Genomic DNA, 20,220 nt, shown 5'->3' with positions numbered 1-20,220 from the left:
TTAATCCCTGAGCACCCCAGAGATGATTAGAAGGACAATAAATATAGAGATACGATAAACACTACAAGACGTGCGCAGCACATCCATCCCACTACTGTCAGCCTGTAGGTGTTGCATCTCAAAAGAAAACGGCATTATAACGAATATGAGATGAATAATCACGTGACTAACCACGCGCTTAACTTGAAAGCCCGCTGGGTTAGCGTGGAAGTGATTGTCACAAGTGCAGCTGTAAAAGAAGACGGTAAAAAAAAAGGAGAACAACAAAACAGTTATTTCTTTTCATAGTAGAAATCCTATCCACTTCTCTGAGCTTTTCACTAGCTGATTGCGTCACGGCACCGGATAGAAAGACCGCCTGATGCAAAGCTCCACTGTAGCGAGAGTCCGGCGCCGGAGCGTGCGCCCGCGCGCGCACGCACGCACGCACACACACACACACACACACACACAAACACACACACATTTCAGCACCTTGGATAGCGCATCGCGCCGCAGTGGCAATGCGTGAATTCAACCGGTGGCTTTCAACCGAGCAGTCGAGAGGAAGGGACACGAGGATGTAGTCTGACAGAGAGTTCCTCACACGAGGGCGGAATCGTTGTCTGGATCTCTTGGACTTCTTTCTCTCATTGAGTCTCCGTTTGCTTTCATCGAGTGGATAGGCGTGACTCCAGAGCTCGTGCAGAGCTGCGTGGAATAGCTGAGTGTAAAGGAGAGCGTGCTGGTGCGGTTGTGCCCAAGAACCCCTCCATTTAGAAGGATGCTGGTGGGAAATGCCTGGAGACAGAGATGACGAGATTTGTCAAAAGGCACTTGAACTCCTGTCCGACCTCTGCTCGAAGGGAGAAGTGCAGAACGAAAACTGCCTTGATTTTATCTACTATTTCCGAGACCTCGCCAGGCCACGCTACACGGATTCAGGTGAGTCGAGCTTGATTTTAAGGTTCCACTGAACTGGACTGGACGTGTTTTCTCATTCAACACCCAACTCAAGTTCGAACATTTGTAAAGGCTCCATCTGCACTTTCCCCCTCGCGATAACTATCCAGCTAATTGAATTCTCACTTCCATCAATTCGTTTTTCATGCAGCGCGAATGCATTTGCATGGAGGCAATCAAAGCCTTCCACCGGGATACAAATCAGAGACGTGATGCTTTAAATTGTGGTCACGCACGTTAAGATTAACGTTGTGCAGGATCCACCACGCGTCGTTTGAGTCGGGTTTATTCTTGACACTTGTGCACACAGGGGAGGATGGTGATCATCAGATAACCGGCTGCTCCCTGCGTGAGTGGAGGCTGTACTCGCCCGGAGCAGCACACTTATTCTCTTAAAGTTCACTTCAGATTACATTTTTAATTTTGTTTTGAACTCCTTGAAACTGTACATCTCACGTGAAAAAAATGAGTGTATAACCACACAGTCACGTTCCGACATCACACCCATCCGGTGTTTGTGTGTCAGAGCGATGGAGAGAGAAAGAGAGTGAGAGAGTGAGAGAGAGCAATTGCGATCATGTTAGGAGCGAGAAAGCAGGTGCAAGAGCAATCCCTCACACACTCGTCCATTCATTATGCTGTCATTAGCATGAAATTATTTTTTATTCTTTTTTTTTTTAAAAACGCCTATGTGAATCCTTCTTTCATCCCCCCTGCTGTCTCTCTCTGCTCTCCTTTCCCTCTCCTCTCTCTCATCAGTCATTATGTCTCATCTTTTTCACTGCAGTGACAAAGTTTTTAGAGTGGGATGCTGCTGGAGCTTCCTGGAGCATCCCACTGGAGCTCGTGGGGTGTAGCGGCTTGGCTCGCCAGAGAGGTTTCATAGCAGTTTTAACCCAGCGTGAAGGCGGTCCCCAAAATAAGATAAATCCTTTTCTCGGCTATCCAGCATGTGGCCCTGGAGACCTTTGCTCTTTAAAGTTGCTGCTTCTTAAATTAGTCCAGAACCAAGTTAGAGGACCATGTACTTGAGGACGACTTGGTGAGCTTTTCCCAATCATTAATTATCTTTTTAATCACATGGAGGTATTTTTCAATCGAAAGAACATCAGGAGGTAAAAAATTTCACATCTTCCTTGTCCATCACTTGGTTCTTTCTTCTTGCTATGTTGAAGGTGTGTGTGTGTGTCTTCAAAACTGGTCCAGCTGCTGTGAATCCCTCCAGATGTGTAGATGCTCCTGCACTCTGGTGGTCTGCCAACCCTGAGCTCAATGTCCTTAGATGGCAGGTCCCTTCATTTTCCCACATTATTCTACTAAATCACACGTACTGTGGTGCTGACAGAATCTCAGAGCACAGAAATGACGGTTTGTCTGTTCATGTGTGAGCGCTTGTGATGGTGCTTATACACACACACACACACACACACACACACACACACACACACACACACACACACACACACACACACACACACACACACACAGTCAATCCGGTGTTAGGCAGTTCCTTCTGGCTATGGAAGTTTCCTCAGATTTGTTGTGATGGAAACTCAAGTCTCTGAATGAGATAAACTACAGTCTATAATTTAAACATTTTTTTACCCCACTTCAAAAGCAGTTCTCAAATTATACATATTCATCCATCCATCTATCCATCCATCCATCCATCCATCCATTTTCTTCCGCTTATCCTGTTAAGGGTCGCGTGGGGTTATATTATATATATTATTTGACAAATCTTTGGTTTTAGTTTTCAGCTCTGTTATTTTGATACACAGAATGTTTCATACACTGAAAATATAAACCAGTTTTCCAAAATGTGGTTTCACTGAGAGTCATTTGTCTGCTTCAGATCTTTTATGTTTCAGCATATTTGCATTTTGAACCACAACTTGAAAATGTTATTGTTGAAATTTGGTCTTCAATGAAAAGGCATCGATTGATCCTTGATTGAACTGAAGCAAATTCATGGTGCTGAAATGTACTGGGGCCCCCAGCCTTAAACCTAAAACACCAGCCAGAAATCACCTCAGGTTGGTGTTTTATCCTGTATATTATCCTCTGGGATTTTCTGTTCAAAGTATGTATTGTTCCTGTCACTGAGACATGCGTCTGTCACACAAGTCAAATATCCAAGGACTTAAAACCAGAAATCACAAGCAGACTGTTGAGGCAATTTTGGCAATAACAAATGCATTCTACCTCACTGATATACAGTGAAAGTGCTTTATGTTCCTGTCTGCCGGGGTAGTATAAAGCCATGATTTCCCATACAGAATTTACAATGATCACTGCCATGCAAATCAATCAAATCGATCAATCGAACAAGTCGGAATAATTGGATTTCCACACTGGTGGCACAAGCAGGGTGCAGCCAGAGCTTCCTCCCCCCTTCCCTGAAGGGAGTCTACAATCATAATTACAATTTTTTCAATTAGCGTTTTCTATAATGGTCACATGCATCAAGTCATTATCTCTTTCAGCCACATCCGTGTGCATTTCCTAGGAAAGGCTGATTACCTGCAGTTTTCTGCAAACCATTTGACACTGTGTAACTGAAACTGGATCATTCGTTCATCACTCCTATTGCAGAAATGATACCAAGTCGTTTTTTTTTTCTTGCAAAGCTGCATCGACATTAAACTTCCAAACATGGATACAAAAAACAGTCTCTTAGCTTTGTGTAGCACCTGATAGCATATTGCTAAGCATGTTGCTAAGTCAGCACATAAACTGGGAACAAGTCTGTATCACTGCCCTCGCACAGAACGAGGCACAAGGAGCCAGCATGGTCAGGATGATACAGCAGACTGAGGCTATTTTAAAACACGGTGCAGGTGCCTTCTTTTCAAAAAATACAAGAACCTCAGATGAAGGAATGCATAATGTAAATATTTTAGCAGCGAGTGTGTAAGAAAACATACGATAATGAGCAGGAAGCCAGCGCACCAATCTCAGTTCTATCACCTACTACATTAAGAACACAAGTGTTGTATGTTGACATTAAACGATTTTGTGCATGATTTTCCACAATTAAAAATGGGACGCACCTTCACATGCACGTCTGTCCTCGCAGCCTCTTCACAAACCTTGTGGCTGGGCAACAGCTCACGCCTGCACATGCACAACACAGTAGAATACGACAATGTAAATCATCTATACAGTAAATTAATAAATAATAATATAATAAATTAATAAATTGATCCGTCAATCCACGTTTAACGGCAAGCAGAATATACAAAAACAACCCATAGGTAAGAAAGGGGGAGGTTATTTTTGATGTATCCCAGTATTGCTGCCCCCAGTTTTTTTCATGTGACCATCGAACATGAGCTGGTATTCACTATGAATGTGAATACCTACCACCTCATACTTGCACTAATTATTTCCCATCGTGAACTTTTTTCCAGTCGTCAGGCAAAGAATGTAAAACAGCGTATGTGGCATATTTTCTGGCTTTGCTGCCTTCTTGTGCTCAGCGTGAAACTGTAGCTGTGCACCCTGTCAGACAGGTATCACATGCAGTCCTCGGTCTAATTTGAACAGCCCAATATCTTTTGTCCTGTTCTGTCTTTTCCGCATGCAAATGTATTTTACTCTTTCTTCAGCACTGCCATATTTACACCAGGAGAATAAGAATGACAATATCATTTAGTTTGACAACTAAAGTTACCTGCAGTTTTCCAGTTATAATCATACAAAGTCTAAAATTGGACTCAATAACAGTGACGATCCTTGTCTATCCTTGGCTAATAAGCAGTATATTTCTTTTTAAAGAATAATCTTCAGAGGAGGGACAACTCTGCTGGTTCACACCTCACTTCCATGGTTACCCACACTTCCATGGTTACTTGTGATGTGTCGGAATAAACAACTTCACCACACAATTATTCTATTATTACTTTCAAGACACAAACTCTTATTTGACACATTAAGGCCTTGATGTTTTACGGAGGCTCGAACATTGACTGGAACCTGTCTGGTTAAACTACAACTACGTGTTTTCCAAATCGGTATCTTTTTTTTGTTTTAATTATTGCTGGTGAGTTATATTGTGTGTAGAATGAAAGGATTTGCTGTAGTGTTCATTTTTTCAACATGTACTAATGCAGTACTTGGTTAATGAGCAAAGGACTAAACAGTGTATGCTACATTGTTTATCCCACTTATGGAAATAGGAGGTTCCAGGGGGTAATAAATACATTTAATTTATTGTAATTAATCTTGGTCAGGGTTCTTTGAAATGATGAACAACAAGAGGAATCCCATGGAAGCTAACAGGCCTGTTATAGCAAAACATTTCCCTCATGTGCCATTGAGAACTAATTAATGAAAGTTTTTCGTGGTGGTGATGGTAGATTGGTAAACGTGTGCATCCATTAGAGCTTAGAAACACACAGCAAAGGCTGCCTGTGTACATTCTGTCTCTCTCCTCTGATTCTCAGATATATCGGTGAGTCTTCTGTCCCTGGTGGTGACTGCGTGTGGCTTGGCCCTGTTCGGAGTCTCTCTCTTTGTCTCCTGGAAGCTCTGCTGGATACCATGGAGGGAACGTGGTCTCTCTCCCACAACCAAGGAACCGCATGGACACATAAACCCCAGCATGAGCCCTTTACCCTCACAGCCTGCACCCAGGCAGCCAGTTTACACTGCCGTGGACCCCCCAGCTCACAACCGCCGTGAGTCCTCTCAAGGCTCCATGGCCAGAGAGCCCACTCCTGTGGCGTCGGTCGTATCGGTGGAGGCTCCGGTGACACCTGTGTCACCCCCACCCGTGGCAGCACCAGAGGCAGCTATGAAGATCAGTCACACATCTCCTGACATCCCACTAGACGCCCAGAATAAAAGCCGTGAAAATGGGGTTCACACTAACCCTCGTATGCAGAGACAGACCACAGAACCTCCTCCGTCCGGACGCTCAATGTCTGAAATTGGGTTAGTTCCTGTCAGCCTTGGTTAGAATTGCTTGTCTTGTGATCTGTTTTTCTACCCGCCTCTACTCCACCTGCTTATATTGTATTACTGATTTCCTCTCTCCATAGACAAGGCTCCATTCGCAGGCATATGAACCTGTCCAACCCTGACTTCAATGTGGCCCAATTCCAAAGGCAGGATTCCCTCACTGGAATGGGACTGGGCCTCGGCCGCCTCAAACCTGAACTCTACAAACAGCGCTCTCTAGAGGGGGATGAAGGCACTCGCAGAGGTGGAGGCTGTGGACGCCTCCACTTCATCCTCAAGTTTGACTGTGACCTGGAACAGTTGATAGTTAAGATTCACAAAGCAGAGGACCTCCCAGCCAAGGACTTCTCTGGTACCTCTGACCCCTACGTTAAGATCTACCTGCTGCCTGATCGGAAGACCAAGCACCAGACCAAGGTGCATCGCAAGACCTTAAACCCTGTCTTTGATGAGGTCTTCCTGTTTCCTGTGGCCTACTCAGAGCTCCCCACGCGCAAGCTTCACTTCAGCGTCTATGACTTCGACCGCTTTTCACGTCATGATATTATTGGCCAAGTGGTTGTGGACAACTTCCTGGATCTGACAGATTTCCCCAGAGAAACAAGGCTCTGCCGGGAAATTCAGTACGTCTCATCGGTGAGTTGACGCTTGCCTTCAAAATGGTACTCACTTGTTCTGTAACATTGAATTGAACTGTAAATACCAAAACATCAAAGATAAGGGAGTGTTATTAGTGTTCATCTCAGATCTCCATTCAGGAGTTTCCGGATATAAACTCACATTCCTTTCTTTCATTACAGTGATCCCAGGCACTAACCCACAACTTCTTAACACCACATCACACGGTGGAGGCACAAGTGTCAAAGCCATGTGGCAACGCACAAATCCCCTGGTTGTCAGTGTCAAAGGAGGGCTTGAAATTAGTTGTGACTGCTGTTATAAACTCTCACGCGCTCAATCAAACCTACGCCAAGATACATTCTCACACTGTTACAGGCAGGAGAAGGTGAAGAATTGTCAGATTTGTAATGTTGTTGTTTATTTAATCTTATACAACACTTGGTAACCCTGAGACGTAATCTCCTGAGCCCCAGATTGAGAATCAACATGTCAGACAACATGTGTAAATATTTATGCCCGTAATCCTCCATTTATTGCAAGCAGTGTCTCAGTGTGTGAGCTTAACTGAGAGTAATGCTGATCTGTTGCAACTGATCTTGCTCTTGATCACATAAGTGGTGCTAATTAAGACTCTTCGCCATGGGCTGCTGATTGTGTCCCTCTCAGGGACGTCAGAGATACCAGGTCAACTAGGCATGTATGTTTAATTAAAGATTGACTCAGTCGGGGTTCTGACCCTGGGCGGCACCCCCTAATTTAACGGCGGGTCTTGGATGTGGCTGAGAGTTCTTGCAGGGCTGGATTTGATTGGTCCGTCTGTCAGCTTTGACAGATTGAAACCTCATTTTTGTTTGTGCCTTCATTTTAGTCAAGTAAATACAGCGTGTTTGACAAACATGGAGGTTTGTTTGCTGCTGGTCTGCCTGCTCAGGTGCAATTTGGTTTCAATTCTCAAGCTCTCACTTTACTTTGTTGAGCACAGTGTCATCAAAATGTGCGTCTGTCTCCTCTGTATCTAATAAGCGAAAGCATTGTTTGCGTATGTAGGTCCCCAGGTTTGTCTCCTGCTGCTATGTTCCTCACGGTGTATGCTAATATCCTGTCAGTACTGCAGCAGTTTAACAAGCTCTGTCGCTGAGTGCGTGTGTGTGTGTGTGTGTGTGTGTGTGTCTGACTGATTCACATGTTGATCCAAGCTAAATATACACACTGCACTTACGTGATATATTAGCAAGTTCTATGAATTATGGAACTGGTTAACATGTTTTCCTGCTTTGGTATCTCACACAAGAGACTTGCATCGTCTTTCACGCCTTCTTCAAAATAATTAGTCAAATTGGTGTAAGAAATGTGTTATACTGGGCAGATGGCCGTCTCACTGTAAGCCGGGATACATGTAAAAGGCATCTGTTGAACACTGATGAGTTGATGTCAAATTTAAATGTTGTTGTTTTTTTTTTGTCGATTTGAACATAACGTCAGCTCACATATCACAAATCAAACATATGAGAGATAGAGAATTTCTCTGATGAGAAAAAAAAACACATTGACTTTGTTATAAACAAAACAAGAATTAAACACAAATGTCAGGTGGCTGATTATGAAGAACCAGACAGCCATACAGAAATAGACTGGCTGGGTTAAAATCTGTCAGTAAACAAACTAGATCTCAGGTGTAACTAGAGAAGTGGTGAAGTCATACCAGGTCCATAGTTCATGTTCTAGTCATTCTTGATATGAGAGAAGAGCTGAACGTTTCACTTCCTGATTCCAAGCACATATCTGACCTTATTTTCGTCTGTAACTTTAGCAACTTCCAGTATCTATTCAAATTGTGCATTTCGATATAGCCTCTTCTACATTTCTATAGAGAGTATTTTATTTTTGGCGTGGTGTTGATAGTACGTTGAGATGTATGTTGAGAAATAATGCTATTTTTGTTGATAATTTACACATCATTACTGCTGGAATTTCTCCCATGGTGAACAAACTGTAAAGTCTTCATTCTGCTTCATCGAGATGCTGTATGTATTCAAACTGCAGGGCAAAGGAAGAATCAGTCGTACTGTTGAAATTATTGTTGGAAAATTGGGTATATATTTTTCTTTTTTCTAATCTGTGCTACTTTAGCGTTCAGCTCAAATTAGAAATCACTCGGCTTTGCTATGGCAGCAGACGGGCTTCTTTCTCTCCCTTTCCTCATCTCATCCATCCATATTACCTCACTTTTACGCAGTACAAGCACAAAGCCAGAGGTTGTGATTCACTTTAAAGGTTTTAATACATACAATTAATATAAATTCCCACCTTTGTGAGTAGAATTATTGTTGTTTTCACAACATTTTACAGGTTATAAAGTGTTGATGGTTCTCTACTCCTACTATCAAGTGTCACAGTGTTTTAGATTCTCTAATGAACCTATTCTTTAACTGGATAGCCCTCAGAAAAGAGCACGTTCATCTGTCACGGAGGCTACCTGGATACAGAAAACATCAACAGTTCGATCGCCTCTGAGAGTTCAGCTCCTGGTCCTTGAAATATCATCCACCTTTCCACCACACTTAATGAAAATCCATCTGTAAGTTTTAAAGATATCCTGCAAGGATAAAAAAAATAAATAAATAAATAAAAAATCACATTGTCTCCTTGGTGGAAGCGAAACAAGAGCAGAGAACACAACTGACACCACCTTGAGTGAATCCTCATAAAAGAAAAGCAAACAGCAACACCGCTCGTGTTCTTCTGCCGGCAAGCAAATCATATTCCTGCACTCTCTCTCTCCCACCAGTACCAGGAGAGGTGCCTTCACTGCACAAGTACATGCATATATCAGTGTGTACACTTATGAGGTCACACAGGGGCGAAGCTCATGAGATTGAACAGAAGGATGTTGCAGCTGACCGTATAACATCTGCTTATTGCCTTCCTTTCCTGCTTCTTTTTCATGTTTTCTAACACTGTTGCTGTTAATGATTTATGGAATGATGTTGTTGAGTCTGTATTACAGGAAAACCAACCAGTGGTGAATGAGGAGGTTTTAAGAGAGATGTTCCTTCTTTCAGCGCACCAGATAGATGTTGACAAAAGTATTGATGTTTTTTCGTGTGAACTCTCTATTCGTGGTGATTTCGTGAGCCAGAGTCAGCGCGTCTGCCCTTTTAATATTGATTATTAATCTGTGTTAGCTGGCTAGAAAAGGACGGAATGTGACAGGTGGTGATGGACACCAGTGATTCACACAATCTGGCGTGCTCCATTCACACATTGATCTTTTTTTTCCCTTCCCCTCTCTTTCTCACTACCTAGCTCATGCCACACACATGCACACACACACAAACCCCCTTACCCAACCAACGTGCTGATCATCTTTGGACATTTAGCCGAGAGGAGGGACATTTTGCAACCTGCTCAGCGGAGCCTATTTGTCATAATTACTGTAAAGTCATTGCCTTAATTGATAGAAATGAGAAAATAATCATTGCATCATGATTCCAGCGGGACTGACCATATGGCTGGTGTTACTGCCAGATTTGTTTTTGCTTTGCAGATTGTTTAGCAGATAGTAAGAGAATGAATAATTTATGATATTTTCAGGATCTTGAAAACGTTCTGCTGACCCTCCCCTGTTTATATATTTATTCCGTAAAGCTCAGATTATCTGAAATATCTTCATTATGTTGATACATGCTGCAAAAATAACTGAACATTGGAAAGGCTTTCACCCTTTCTGCTTGGAGAAAAGACAGATTCTGCAGCTCACCTGTCGACCCAGCTCGAGTCGCTCACCTGTGTTTGTCTTACCGAGCGTCATACATGTTTGTTGCCTCCCTTTCTACAGGTGCAAACACTTAGCACACATTATGCTTTCACTAAAACACAAACACCTGGCCGCGCTTTATAGCGAAGCAGGCAGAACTGGCCAGAATGCATCACAATAGCTCCTTGAAATACTTGCACAGCATGCAAAAATGGGCCATTTTGGAAAAGAAACGGCTTAATTGAAATTAGACAAAGAAAATCTTTATATTTGTGACTAACAATGTTGTTTTTTTGTTTTTTTTTTAACTATATGAGGCTCGTTTCTATCTCGTGCAGCCGACCATAATCTAGCTGTTCTTCTCTCAAGAACAAATGAATGGAGCAAGTACACAAAGGCAGTGTGATATCACAGACTTGAAAGGTTTCTGTTTACACGTCGATTAAACTCACTGAACTTCCCTTCGCAAATTGTTACTTGACTAGCAGATGATGGCGAATTCAATGGCGTCTGCGCCAGTAGATCAGCGGGAGATGTAGGAGTGGTTGTCTTTACCAGACACGTTTGAATGCTTTCCTGATTCTCACCTCTTTACTGGAGTTATTTTAAGAGCAAGTGATAAGAGAGCTTCTGCCTTTCTGCAGCTGAACAGAAGGCTCCATCTCTGGTCAAAAAAACGAGAGAAGCTTTTATTGGAGCAATGTGACAGAAAGGAGTCTTCCTTCAGTGAAATTTAATAAAAAAAATCTTTCAACGCACAGATGTAAGATGGTTAAGCTATTATAATCCACCCTCGGCAATAAAAGAAAAAAGAGCACTGACTGAATTGCCTTCATTGTAACAGAAAATATTAGTCATATATCTTGAAAAGATGTCTCCCTTTCATGTGTAATTAAATCTTATGATTCACTTAACGTGTTTTGCTTTATCTTTCAGGATAATGTGGACCTGGGGGATCTGATGTTGTCCCTCTGTTACTTGCCCACTGCGGGTAGATTGACCATTACAATGATAAAGGCTCGTAATCTCAAGGCTATGGATATCACCGGCGCATCTGGTAATTAAAAATCCAATTCTGTGTAGATAACCGCAGAGGCTGACTGCAATCCTGAATGTATATTAATCCTTTTCTCTTTATGTCCTCCAACCACATAGATCCGTATGTGAAGGTTTCACTAATGTGTGATGGTCGCAGGCTGAAGAAGAGGAAGACGTCAACAAAGAGGAACACTTTGAATCCAGTCTATAATGAGGCCATTGTCTTTGATGTCCCTCCAGAAAACATAGAGCAGATCAGCCTATTGATTGCAGTGATGGATTACGACCGGTTAGACCGGTTCTTTATTTACCTCTTTTGCATGTTTGAAACCACACTTGTGACAGAAAAATAACCATTCAATCGTTACAAAGTCGGGTGATCACCGGCAGAATTTAACGCATCCTTATTTTTAGATTGCGGGGTAGATTGTGATCTCTCTTTCCCTCCTGTACCCACAGTGTCGGCCATAATGAGGTCATCGGTGTGTGTCGAGTCGGCAATGATGCAGACAGCCTCGGTCGGGACCACTGGAGTGAAATGCTCACATATCCACGAAAACCTGTCGCCCACTGGCATCCTCTTGTTGAGGTGAAGCGATGTTTGTCATTTGTTTTTGATAAAGATAATGAGAACGTGAGACTGTGAAACAATGTTTGGTAGTTTAACTGAGACTCTAGTCCAGAGGCAGAACCAGTTTTTGTTACAGTAGCTTGTTTATGGAAAAAATAAAGAGATCCAGATATTAGAAAAGACTGAACCTTTACCTTTGTGTTACACAACTGCAACAATACTAATAAAGGTATTCCATGGAGAAAATGAGGAAATGTAACACCTCAATAGCTACCCTTGGAAACAATTTAGTGGGAATAGCAGGAGACAGAGTGCATGAGTCAGCTATATGGAAGAGATATTTTGAGTGAGAAGAGGTCACGCTGAGAGGTTGAAGGATGCTGCATCTGGCAGGTGCACTCAGCCTGTTAATTGTGTGTATTCGTGAGCACATGAAAGGCCTGTGCCAAAAATATAAGAAGATAGTGACCGTCAGAGAGAAGAGATTGTTATGTTTCTTTGGAGGGGGCGGGGGGGGGGGCTTTCAGATAGTCCTTTGACATTTTTACTGGAGCCTCAAGAACACAAGTACCAAACCTTTAAAGTAGTTCCAGTGTGCCAAAAGTTTTCAAATGCATGCTTGTTTAAATGCCTATCTGCCAACTGATACACTTTGTCTGCTTCCTTTTGGTTGCTGCTGCTGCTGGCAAATGTAACAGTCACAGCATCATGGTTCCAATAAAAGTAGGCAGATGCATAATTAAACTGATGTCATGAATAAGAAATAAAATGGCAAACATCCTCTTTTTGTTTCACTGTCTAATCATGACTCCGTTGGTGGTAAGGAAGCTCTAAAATTCTGGTAGCTCGCAGCTTTAGCTCTGGTTTTATTTGGTATAACTGGGCATCTGTTCGTTTGGCTCTGTGAGGCAGGATTATTTTGCAACTGCAAAGCATAATTGTAACAGTCTCTGCCTGACTTGTCTTTGCAGTACCAGGGGACCACAGGTAGTAGCCAAGGAGGATCCTGTAACTCTTTGAAGACACCTCCTTCTCCATAGGCCGGAGGTGCTATTTACATAAGATCATGATCATCCCGAGGCTCGGCTCAACCTTTGGACAGTGGTGCCGCTGAGTAATGCACTCAACTAAAAGAAGACATCTGACGAAAAGAGATATGAACTGTCTTGAGCTCTGCTCAGCAGGATCAGTTGCATGTTGAATGATCACAAAGATGGATGTTTTCTTTTCTATAATTTTCCACAAGAAAAAAAAAAAAACAGGCATATGCAGACATTTTAAGTCTGTCCTCCTGGGTTTATACAGTAGTTACTGTTTTTTACATAGTCTTGTTACTTGTTTTAATGAGGTGAGTCAGTATTTGCACAATGTACTTACAAGCAGTCAAACTGCTTCTCTGTTTTTAATTTGGTGGTGAAATGGTGCATGAGGTCATGACTCGGAGGAATAAACTTCCCCTTGTTTATTTGTTTTGGATCCTATTTTGAGAATACGGTGTGTTGCCCTGTCTGTTGATGTGCAGTGGAAGTTAATTTCTAGAGAAAGTATCTGTAAGTAAATAAAATTCAGTGTTGTCAATAAATATAATTTCATAAAAAGCAAGAAATGTTGATCTTTGCAATCATGTTTATGTGCATTAAAATGTAAATGTACCATCAGATTTTATTTTGTCAAATTTTAGTTTATTTGGTTATTTCATTGTTTCCTTTGCTTCATTTCAAGAATTTTAAAACAACAACAAATTTGTATTTCTCAGTTATGCATAGTGAACCACCAGAAAATCTGTGAAACAATAAAATATAGAAAATAGAGTTCACAACTGTTTAAAAGAATGATATAATGAGAAAGTTGTTACTTATTTGGCGGCATGTTTAACTGTTTAAGATAAGTGTAAGAGAAGTTGAATAAATCAAATGGCAGCTGAGCGGATTTCTAAAACAAGCAGGGAATGCTGCTTGTGAAAGCAGATTATGAACGCCTGTAGGCACAGCTCTCAAATCAACATTTGCCAAATTAGTGACTGTTCTGAAGCATATGGGAAAAAGAACTTGGAAATACATGATCACAGCTCACATTTGCAATGGTTTCTCTTGCAGTGAGCAGCAGATTTCGTCCAGCAAAGAAGCGGATGGTCGTGGGAAACACTCAAATGTGAGCTGATGGATGCAGTAACTTATCTGTGGTTCTGGGTTTTTTCAAGTAAACAGGAAGCGGTTAGAAGTTTGATCTCGTTGTATCCGAGATTTTCTCTAATTCTGAAAAAACAGACGCAACACATCTTTTAATAAACTTCCCAGGGAGGACTAATGACAACATTTCCAATAAAATAAAATAAAGAAAGAAATCTTTCCCTTATTCCTCCAGTTTAGAGCAGTAACATCCCCTCACTCTCTGTCTCTTTACTGTGCCTACTTTGATGTTACATCCAGGCTTATGCTGTTCTATTCGCCTTGTGTGCTGGTGACATGCCAGCCCTGGCAGTGAGTGGAAGTTACAATAAAATGTTTGTTTTTTTTAAAAAATGCAATAAAATGTCTTTCATTTATTTTTACATTGACAGACTATAACCTTTAGGCTACATATATTGTGGTGTGTTTTAAATAGAGAACTGAAAACCGCGGGAAGCGTAATCCTCCCAACTGCTGGAAGGAAAAGACCATTTTAAACTCATTTACATTGTTGTGAACACATAACAGCTCAGCCGTTCAACAAACACTGCTGCTTTCACACAGTGATAAGACATGTTAGTTCAACATGATTCCAATGTAATCTTAAAAAAAAAAAAACTGTTTGTGTAGAATCAGGGTGATATTTCTTTCTATTCTTTCACCTGAAGAAGAGAAACAGTATTAATGGATGAATGAGAACACGGATGTACAGAGGAGCCCAAAAAATGTGACAGAACGGGAGTTTTCTTGACAAACAAATTAAGAATTGAATAGAGTTAACAGAGTGTAACATGCTAACGTACCTTAATATAACACAAAACCAAAGACTGGAGTCATGAAAGACCACTTACTTATAGATACCAAGAACATAGGATCTCTTAGCACCAGCTGACAGCTGAACCACTCCAGTACAAGAATTAGTGGTTCCAGATCGTAACTGTGATCCAAACATGAAGACATTAAGGCCTGTTGAACCAAACCTCAGTGCTGTGTTATACAATTCTACAGTGTATATTCACAGTGGATTATGAGGGTAGAGTGAGAGAAGCAAGAAGACCAAAAATAATCTGCAGAAAGCAGCGTGATTTCCAGTAATCTTTATACTGTATATCGTCCATAGAGCAGATCAAGAGTGCAGCTGGGTTGAATATTCTCACATCCAGAGAACTCAGATTGTCTTGAGGACCCTGTATGAAGAAAGGTTTTTATCATTTTGCAACTTTCCCTATTCTGAGAAAGCTGGAATCTAAAGTTATAAAGAATCAACAACAATGCTGTTATGAAGATATATTGTTTACTATTACAAAGTGTGCTTTCATTCTCTGATCACTTCAGTTATGGGCGCCCAGAGAAGGAGGAGTTATAGTTGCTGACAAATACATAAAAGTTTGCTTCAACACTGAGGTACAGTAACATGGTGATGCTGCTCTTTGCTGACCCCCATCAGAAAATGCATTTTCGTTAGGGTTGCATTCTACAGCAGACAAATAAAATATTTCTTCTCAGCAGTTAAAATACCTACCTACCCACTCAAACTGTTCCATCTGACACACATATTTTAGTTATTGCACCCGGATGTCTATGAAAATCTTCCATCTATGGCTGGTTTGATGTTGTAGAGTTGCGGATGAATAATGCAAGCCCCTCTTATGAATGTCAAGGGTCTCCTTGTGCTGTCATGACAACTGGCCTTCACTTGATTCTTAACGATCTGATTAATAACCATGACCTTTTCTTCTCCCTCTGATTCTGTATTATGTGTATTTTATGGAATAACATGTGGAAGCTAAAAAAAACAGAGACGGTGGGAGCAGGTTGTCATTTTGGAGACAGAGGTGTGTGGGTTGCTTGTTAAGGCCTTGTTAGTGGTTGCTGTCTCTGGCACATTTCTGCCTGGCTGCACATCTGCGATCCAGCCAGGACGATAAGGTGAAAGAGCTGCTTTGCAGATAAATTGATGACATCATTTTCTTTGACCCCATGTAGGAAAATACTTTGGCTGCAAAGTCTGTAGAATACAATGTAAAAGTATATTCCTCATTGCATGTTTGCAGATGTTGCCACTGAAGCTCTCAGGCTGTAATGGAATGGACTCATACTGCTACATATTTGAGGCCATCTAATGTACGAAGTGGCTTAAATGGTACCTTCACATTCGTGAATATCACCATGTGTGTCAGCAGCAAACTCACATGAGCCCGGTCAATTGTATGAGTAGCAGCTTTGGCTAGCTCGCTGCAGTTATGCCGGATTAGCTCATCATACGTGACTTCAGGTTTAGAAATCAAACTTTATTTCGGAGCAAACAGTGATCGGAGACTTTGAGATGCTCATTCTCATCTAACATTCCCTTGAACGTTGCCTCAGGACAAAAGGCTCTTACTGCACACAACATAAACGTGTCTGAGCTGCAAGTCTCCAGCAGGTCTGCTAATTAAATGTAATATGGTCGAGACTCTGAAAACATGACAGCTTGTCTTGTAAACGCAGCTGGCACCGATTTTGATGTACGACACGCTGTCTTACAAAGACAAACAAATTGTGGGAAAGCCGATGGTTGCTGGCTTGAACCTCTCTCGTGTGTCCTTGAGCAAGAAACAAAACCTCAAGTTGCTCGCTGTGTGTGCACGGCAGCCTCCACCATTAGTGAATGAGAAAATAAATAAATACGGCCCATTTTATCATTCATCACGGAGTTATGCAGAATTCCAAGGAGTAAACTAATGTTTCTCCCATGTGCCTACTTTAACACCTCTGAGGAAGACCTAAATTAGAAGAGTTAATGAAATCAATCTCACGAGAACTTCAAAGTCAATGAGGTGAAACTCAATTGCTATTAAGCACAAATATATGAAAAAAGGGAAAGAAGACAGCATTTGGTCATTTGTTTGTATCGCTAAAGTAGCTACTCATTCTTACACACTCAAGAAAACAGTTAACACCCGCTAACATCCAGCCCTTTTGCTGCAGTGGGAACAGGGCTTAATCAATGTTCATTCCTTGGTCACATGACTGTGAAGTATTGGCATATTTGTTTGCTTCGCCTTAGAATTGATGTAAACACAAAACCTGGTTGAATGCAGTGATTTATGGCCCCTCCCCACAATAACTTCTGCAATGTTTTGTTATCACTAAAAATTGAACTGCTCCGCATTCAAATAACGCTGAAACAAAGCTCAGTCAGGATGGAAAAACAGACCGGAGCAAAAGATACGAGCACAGTGACCCCATCACTGCCCTTCATGCTGCTGGATGGGATGAACACAAATGGATTTGAGCGTGAGTCGGTTTTCCAGCAGGAAATGCACCTCTTGCTATGCTGCTTGCTACTGCTATACTGTAATTATTATTTTCTTTTTTACCATTTTCTCCGCATTTGTGACATTTAACGTGACGCTCCTCTGGGCCGTCTCACAGAAAACCCAAAACACAGCACTGCCAAGTGTTAGAACAAGGCAGTTGCACCCCCAAGGTAAATCAGTTGGGCTCCCACAAATTGCCTGGTTTAACATTCTACAACAGGGGGTGGGTTGGGCTGGTCGGTACTGACATGTGCAGAGGGAGACGGGAGAATCCTTGAAGTCTCACGTACAACAGTACATTTTACATCATGAACCCCGCCAACTATTTTCCCTAAATAACTGAGGGTTGTTTTTTTTTGTGAGTGTGTGCCCAAATTCAACCTCCAAGCATCAAACACCTTTGCTGTCGGGGCTTGAATTGTTTGTCAGTTCTGTGCAGCTCAGGACAAATGTCAAAAAAATAAATGTAAACGCTTCTGCATGATGAAACATGATGTGATACGACTCAGTTATGATGAATGGGTGGGGGGGAATAAATAGAAAACCATTATAAACTATTTTGGCATCAGATTAAAAAAGACGACTGTGATTTTATTTAATAGGTATAGAGAATAATAAGACATACATTTAATATTCTGAAGGTTTAGGAGAGTGTCTGGCACGTTGCCCTTCATTGCATCAACATAAAGTCCAACAATAAAACATTTAGATGCATGCTGGAGACTTCTAGTACATTTCTAAAACTAACTCCTCTGTCTTTACAACGAGTTATGTGATGCATGTGAAGCAAATTCAGAAGCAGTGTTAGTGTAACGTATGTATGTACGTATGTCGTCTATGTATTTTAAAATTCACTACATGAAAAAATAAAAAATAAAAGGTTTCCTGAACAGTGATGCACTCTGTTGGCCATAAATAGTATCACAGTTCTTGGACCACGGACAAACATTGAAATGATCAAAGACGACAAACACCGAGCAGGCTCGGAAATGTAAAGAAATACATAAAACTAAAACCGAATGAGATGCTAAAGTAGAATCTCTACAATTCTGTTACACTTTTGTTGTTTAGGTTAAACAGGGTTTGCTTTCACTGTAAGAGTTTTGAGCATTAAACGTTTTTTTCTACTCTAGATTATCGTCTAGGATTCTTAAATCTAATATATGAGAAAGAATGACCAAACCTTATGGGTGTGAGTGCTGATTCAGCTGCTGCTGCTGCTTTTTTTTTTTTAGCTTCACTGTGGATTTATTATCATGTGTTCCCTGTCATCAACATAAATCAAAAATCCAATTCTAACGTGGCTCCACCAAATTGTTCTGAGCTACAAATAAATAAACAAAAATACTATTACATCTTTGTTACACCTTGCACTAAAATTCTTTCACAAATGGAGCTGAGTGGAGGGGAAACAAACAAGGAAGAGTAGAAGATGAAAAAACTATTCTAAATATGACATTGGGCTTCATGTGGGTAACAGCACTGACAATGGGTAAAAGCTCTGGCCGCAAAATAAGAGACGAGTTTAAACCCAAAAGCCACATTCAGGAGGTTATTTACTTGGAAGTCACTCAGATGTCAGGGCAGCTGCAAAAAGAGCTAAGGGCAACATCAAAGGGGAGTAGTTTGGCGTGCTCTCACACTCGCCCTCTCTCTCTCTCTCTCTCTCTCTCTCTCTCGCTCGCTCTCTCTCTCTCTGTCAATCTCCTCTTCCATCAGCTGGAACTGACTTCTTTATTCCAGTAAATGAGGATCGACTAGTACTGCTTTATAAGACAGTTGGTTGCCATGGCATCAAATGCCAGCCACATGTTGGAGGCTGCCTTAGAGCAAATGGATGACATTATAGCGGGTAAGAGTTTCTGTTTCACGCTCAGACCTTCTATAGGCTGCCCACTCTTTAATTTCAAACCTCCATAAACTTGCAACTAACCGCTTGATTTCACTTTGGTCTTTTCACGTGTATTTATAGCACAGAGAAGCCATGTTGGGCTTATTTAAGTTATATCTAATGGCTTTTTTTTATTTTGAGGATGGGACATTAATGTGTTTTAAATGAAGAGGACTGACTGAAACAGACAGGCAGGTTTACGAGTGCCTGCATTGTGCTTCTAACTCTCGCTGAGAACTTAACAAGCTACTTTTCAGTCTTCCCTCCCGTCATTTCTAGCAGAGGTGATACATTTTAGTCATCGCTGTTCCTCACAAACCTCAACATTCTATTAGTGTTTTTGTCGAGGGTCAAATGACATAACGCTATGAATAGAGTTGACAGTCTGACCATTAGCGCCCAGACACCACATTACTGAAAACAGCCAATAATCTCTGACTGTCACTGAAAATCGAAATTATCCACGATGCTGCTCCGCTTCATTGTATTTTTGATTTAATTGCAACTTTCTGCTGTCAGATTATTTAGATTTGATTACTGCAGGAGCAGACAAAGTATCCAGTATTGAACCATGTGATGCTATTCCCATCCAGCAGCCCCACAATGTTGCTCAATATTGCCCTCGAAAGGTAATCTCAGGGATTATCAAACCGCTGTCCACCAGTCATCAGCAGCAGAACACACTACTATTCTGGGATTATCCCTTTGTTGGCTGCACACTACTTGTTAATCCCAGTGTTCTTTTCTCAAGGTAAAATGGGAGTCTTGATACAGTTAGATGGCCAGGACTATCCCCCCAAAAGAACCCTGACCTCACCAGCAGACCCCGGCCTTAAGGTTCTTCAGCTGACTGACAGCCTCAGGTCAATGCTGGGGGGGAGCGATGAAGACATGGACTCTCTCCACAAACAGGTCTCCACTAATACAGCACAGGTGATCCTGAAATGGCTGGAGAGAGGTGAGGT

The 20,220-nt window shown here is 41.6% G+C and overlaps 1 protein-coding gene across 1 annotated transcript; it reads left to right on the top strand.

Moving 5' to 3' along the window:
- Positions 1 to 251: 251 nt before the first annotated feature.
- On the top strand, positions 252 to 14,304 carry syt9a (synaptotagmin IXa). Its single transcript, XM_086185322.1, has 7 exons — positions 252 to 924; positions 5,391 to 5,880; positions 5,988 to 6,543; positions 11,222 to 11,342; positions 11,441 to 11,612; positions 11,783 to 11,912; positions 12,866 to 14,304. The coding sequence occupies exons 1-7, from the start codon at positions 777 to 779 to the stop codon at positions 12,932 to 12,934; spliced, it is 1,686 nt and encodes a 561-aa protein (XP_086041448.1). The 5' UTR covers positions 252 to 776; the 3' UTR covers positions 12,935 to 14,304.
- Positions 14,305 to 20,220: the final 5,916 nt, after the last annotated feature.

This window comes from Aulostomus chinensis, chromosome 2 (genome assembly GCF_037954235.1).
Source record: "Aulostomus chinensis isolate RoL2024-O1b breed Wild chromosome 2, RoL_Achi_v1.0, whole genome shotgun sequence".
Taxonomy (NCBI): Eukaryota; Metazoa; Chordata; class Actinopteri; order Syngnathiformes; family Aulostomidae; genus Aulostomus; species Aulostomus chinensis.
This window is presented reverse-complemented; position numbering and strand designations above follow the sequence as displayed.

What these genes read in the sequence shown, in the direction of transcription:
- syt9a (XM_086185322.1), top strand. Translation starts at nt 777, where the DNA reads ATGCCTGGAGACAGAGATGACGAGATTTGTCAAAAGGCACTTGAACTC. An exon ending in GCCACGCTACACGGATTCAG is followed by an intron (nt 925 to 5,390) that starts GTGAGTCGAGCT and finishes TCTGATTCTCAG; the next exon opens with ATATATCGGTGAGTCTTCTG. An exon ending in AAATTCAGTACGTCTCATCG is followed by an intron (nt 6,544 to 11,221) that starts GTGAGTTGACGC and finishes TTTATCTTTCAG; the next exon opens with GATAATGTGGACCTGGGGGA.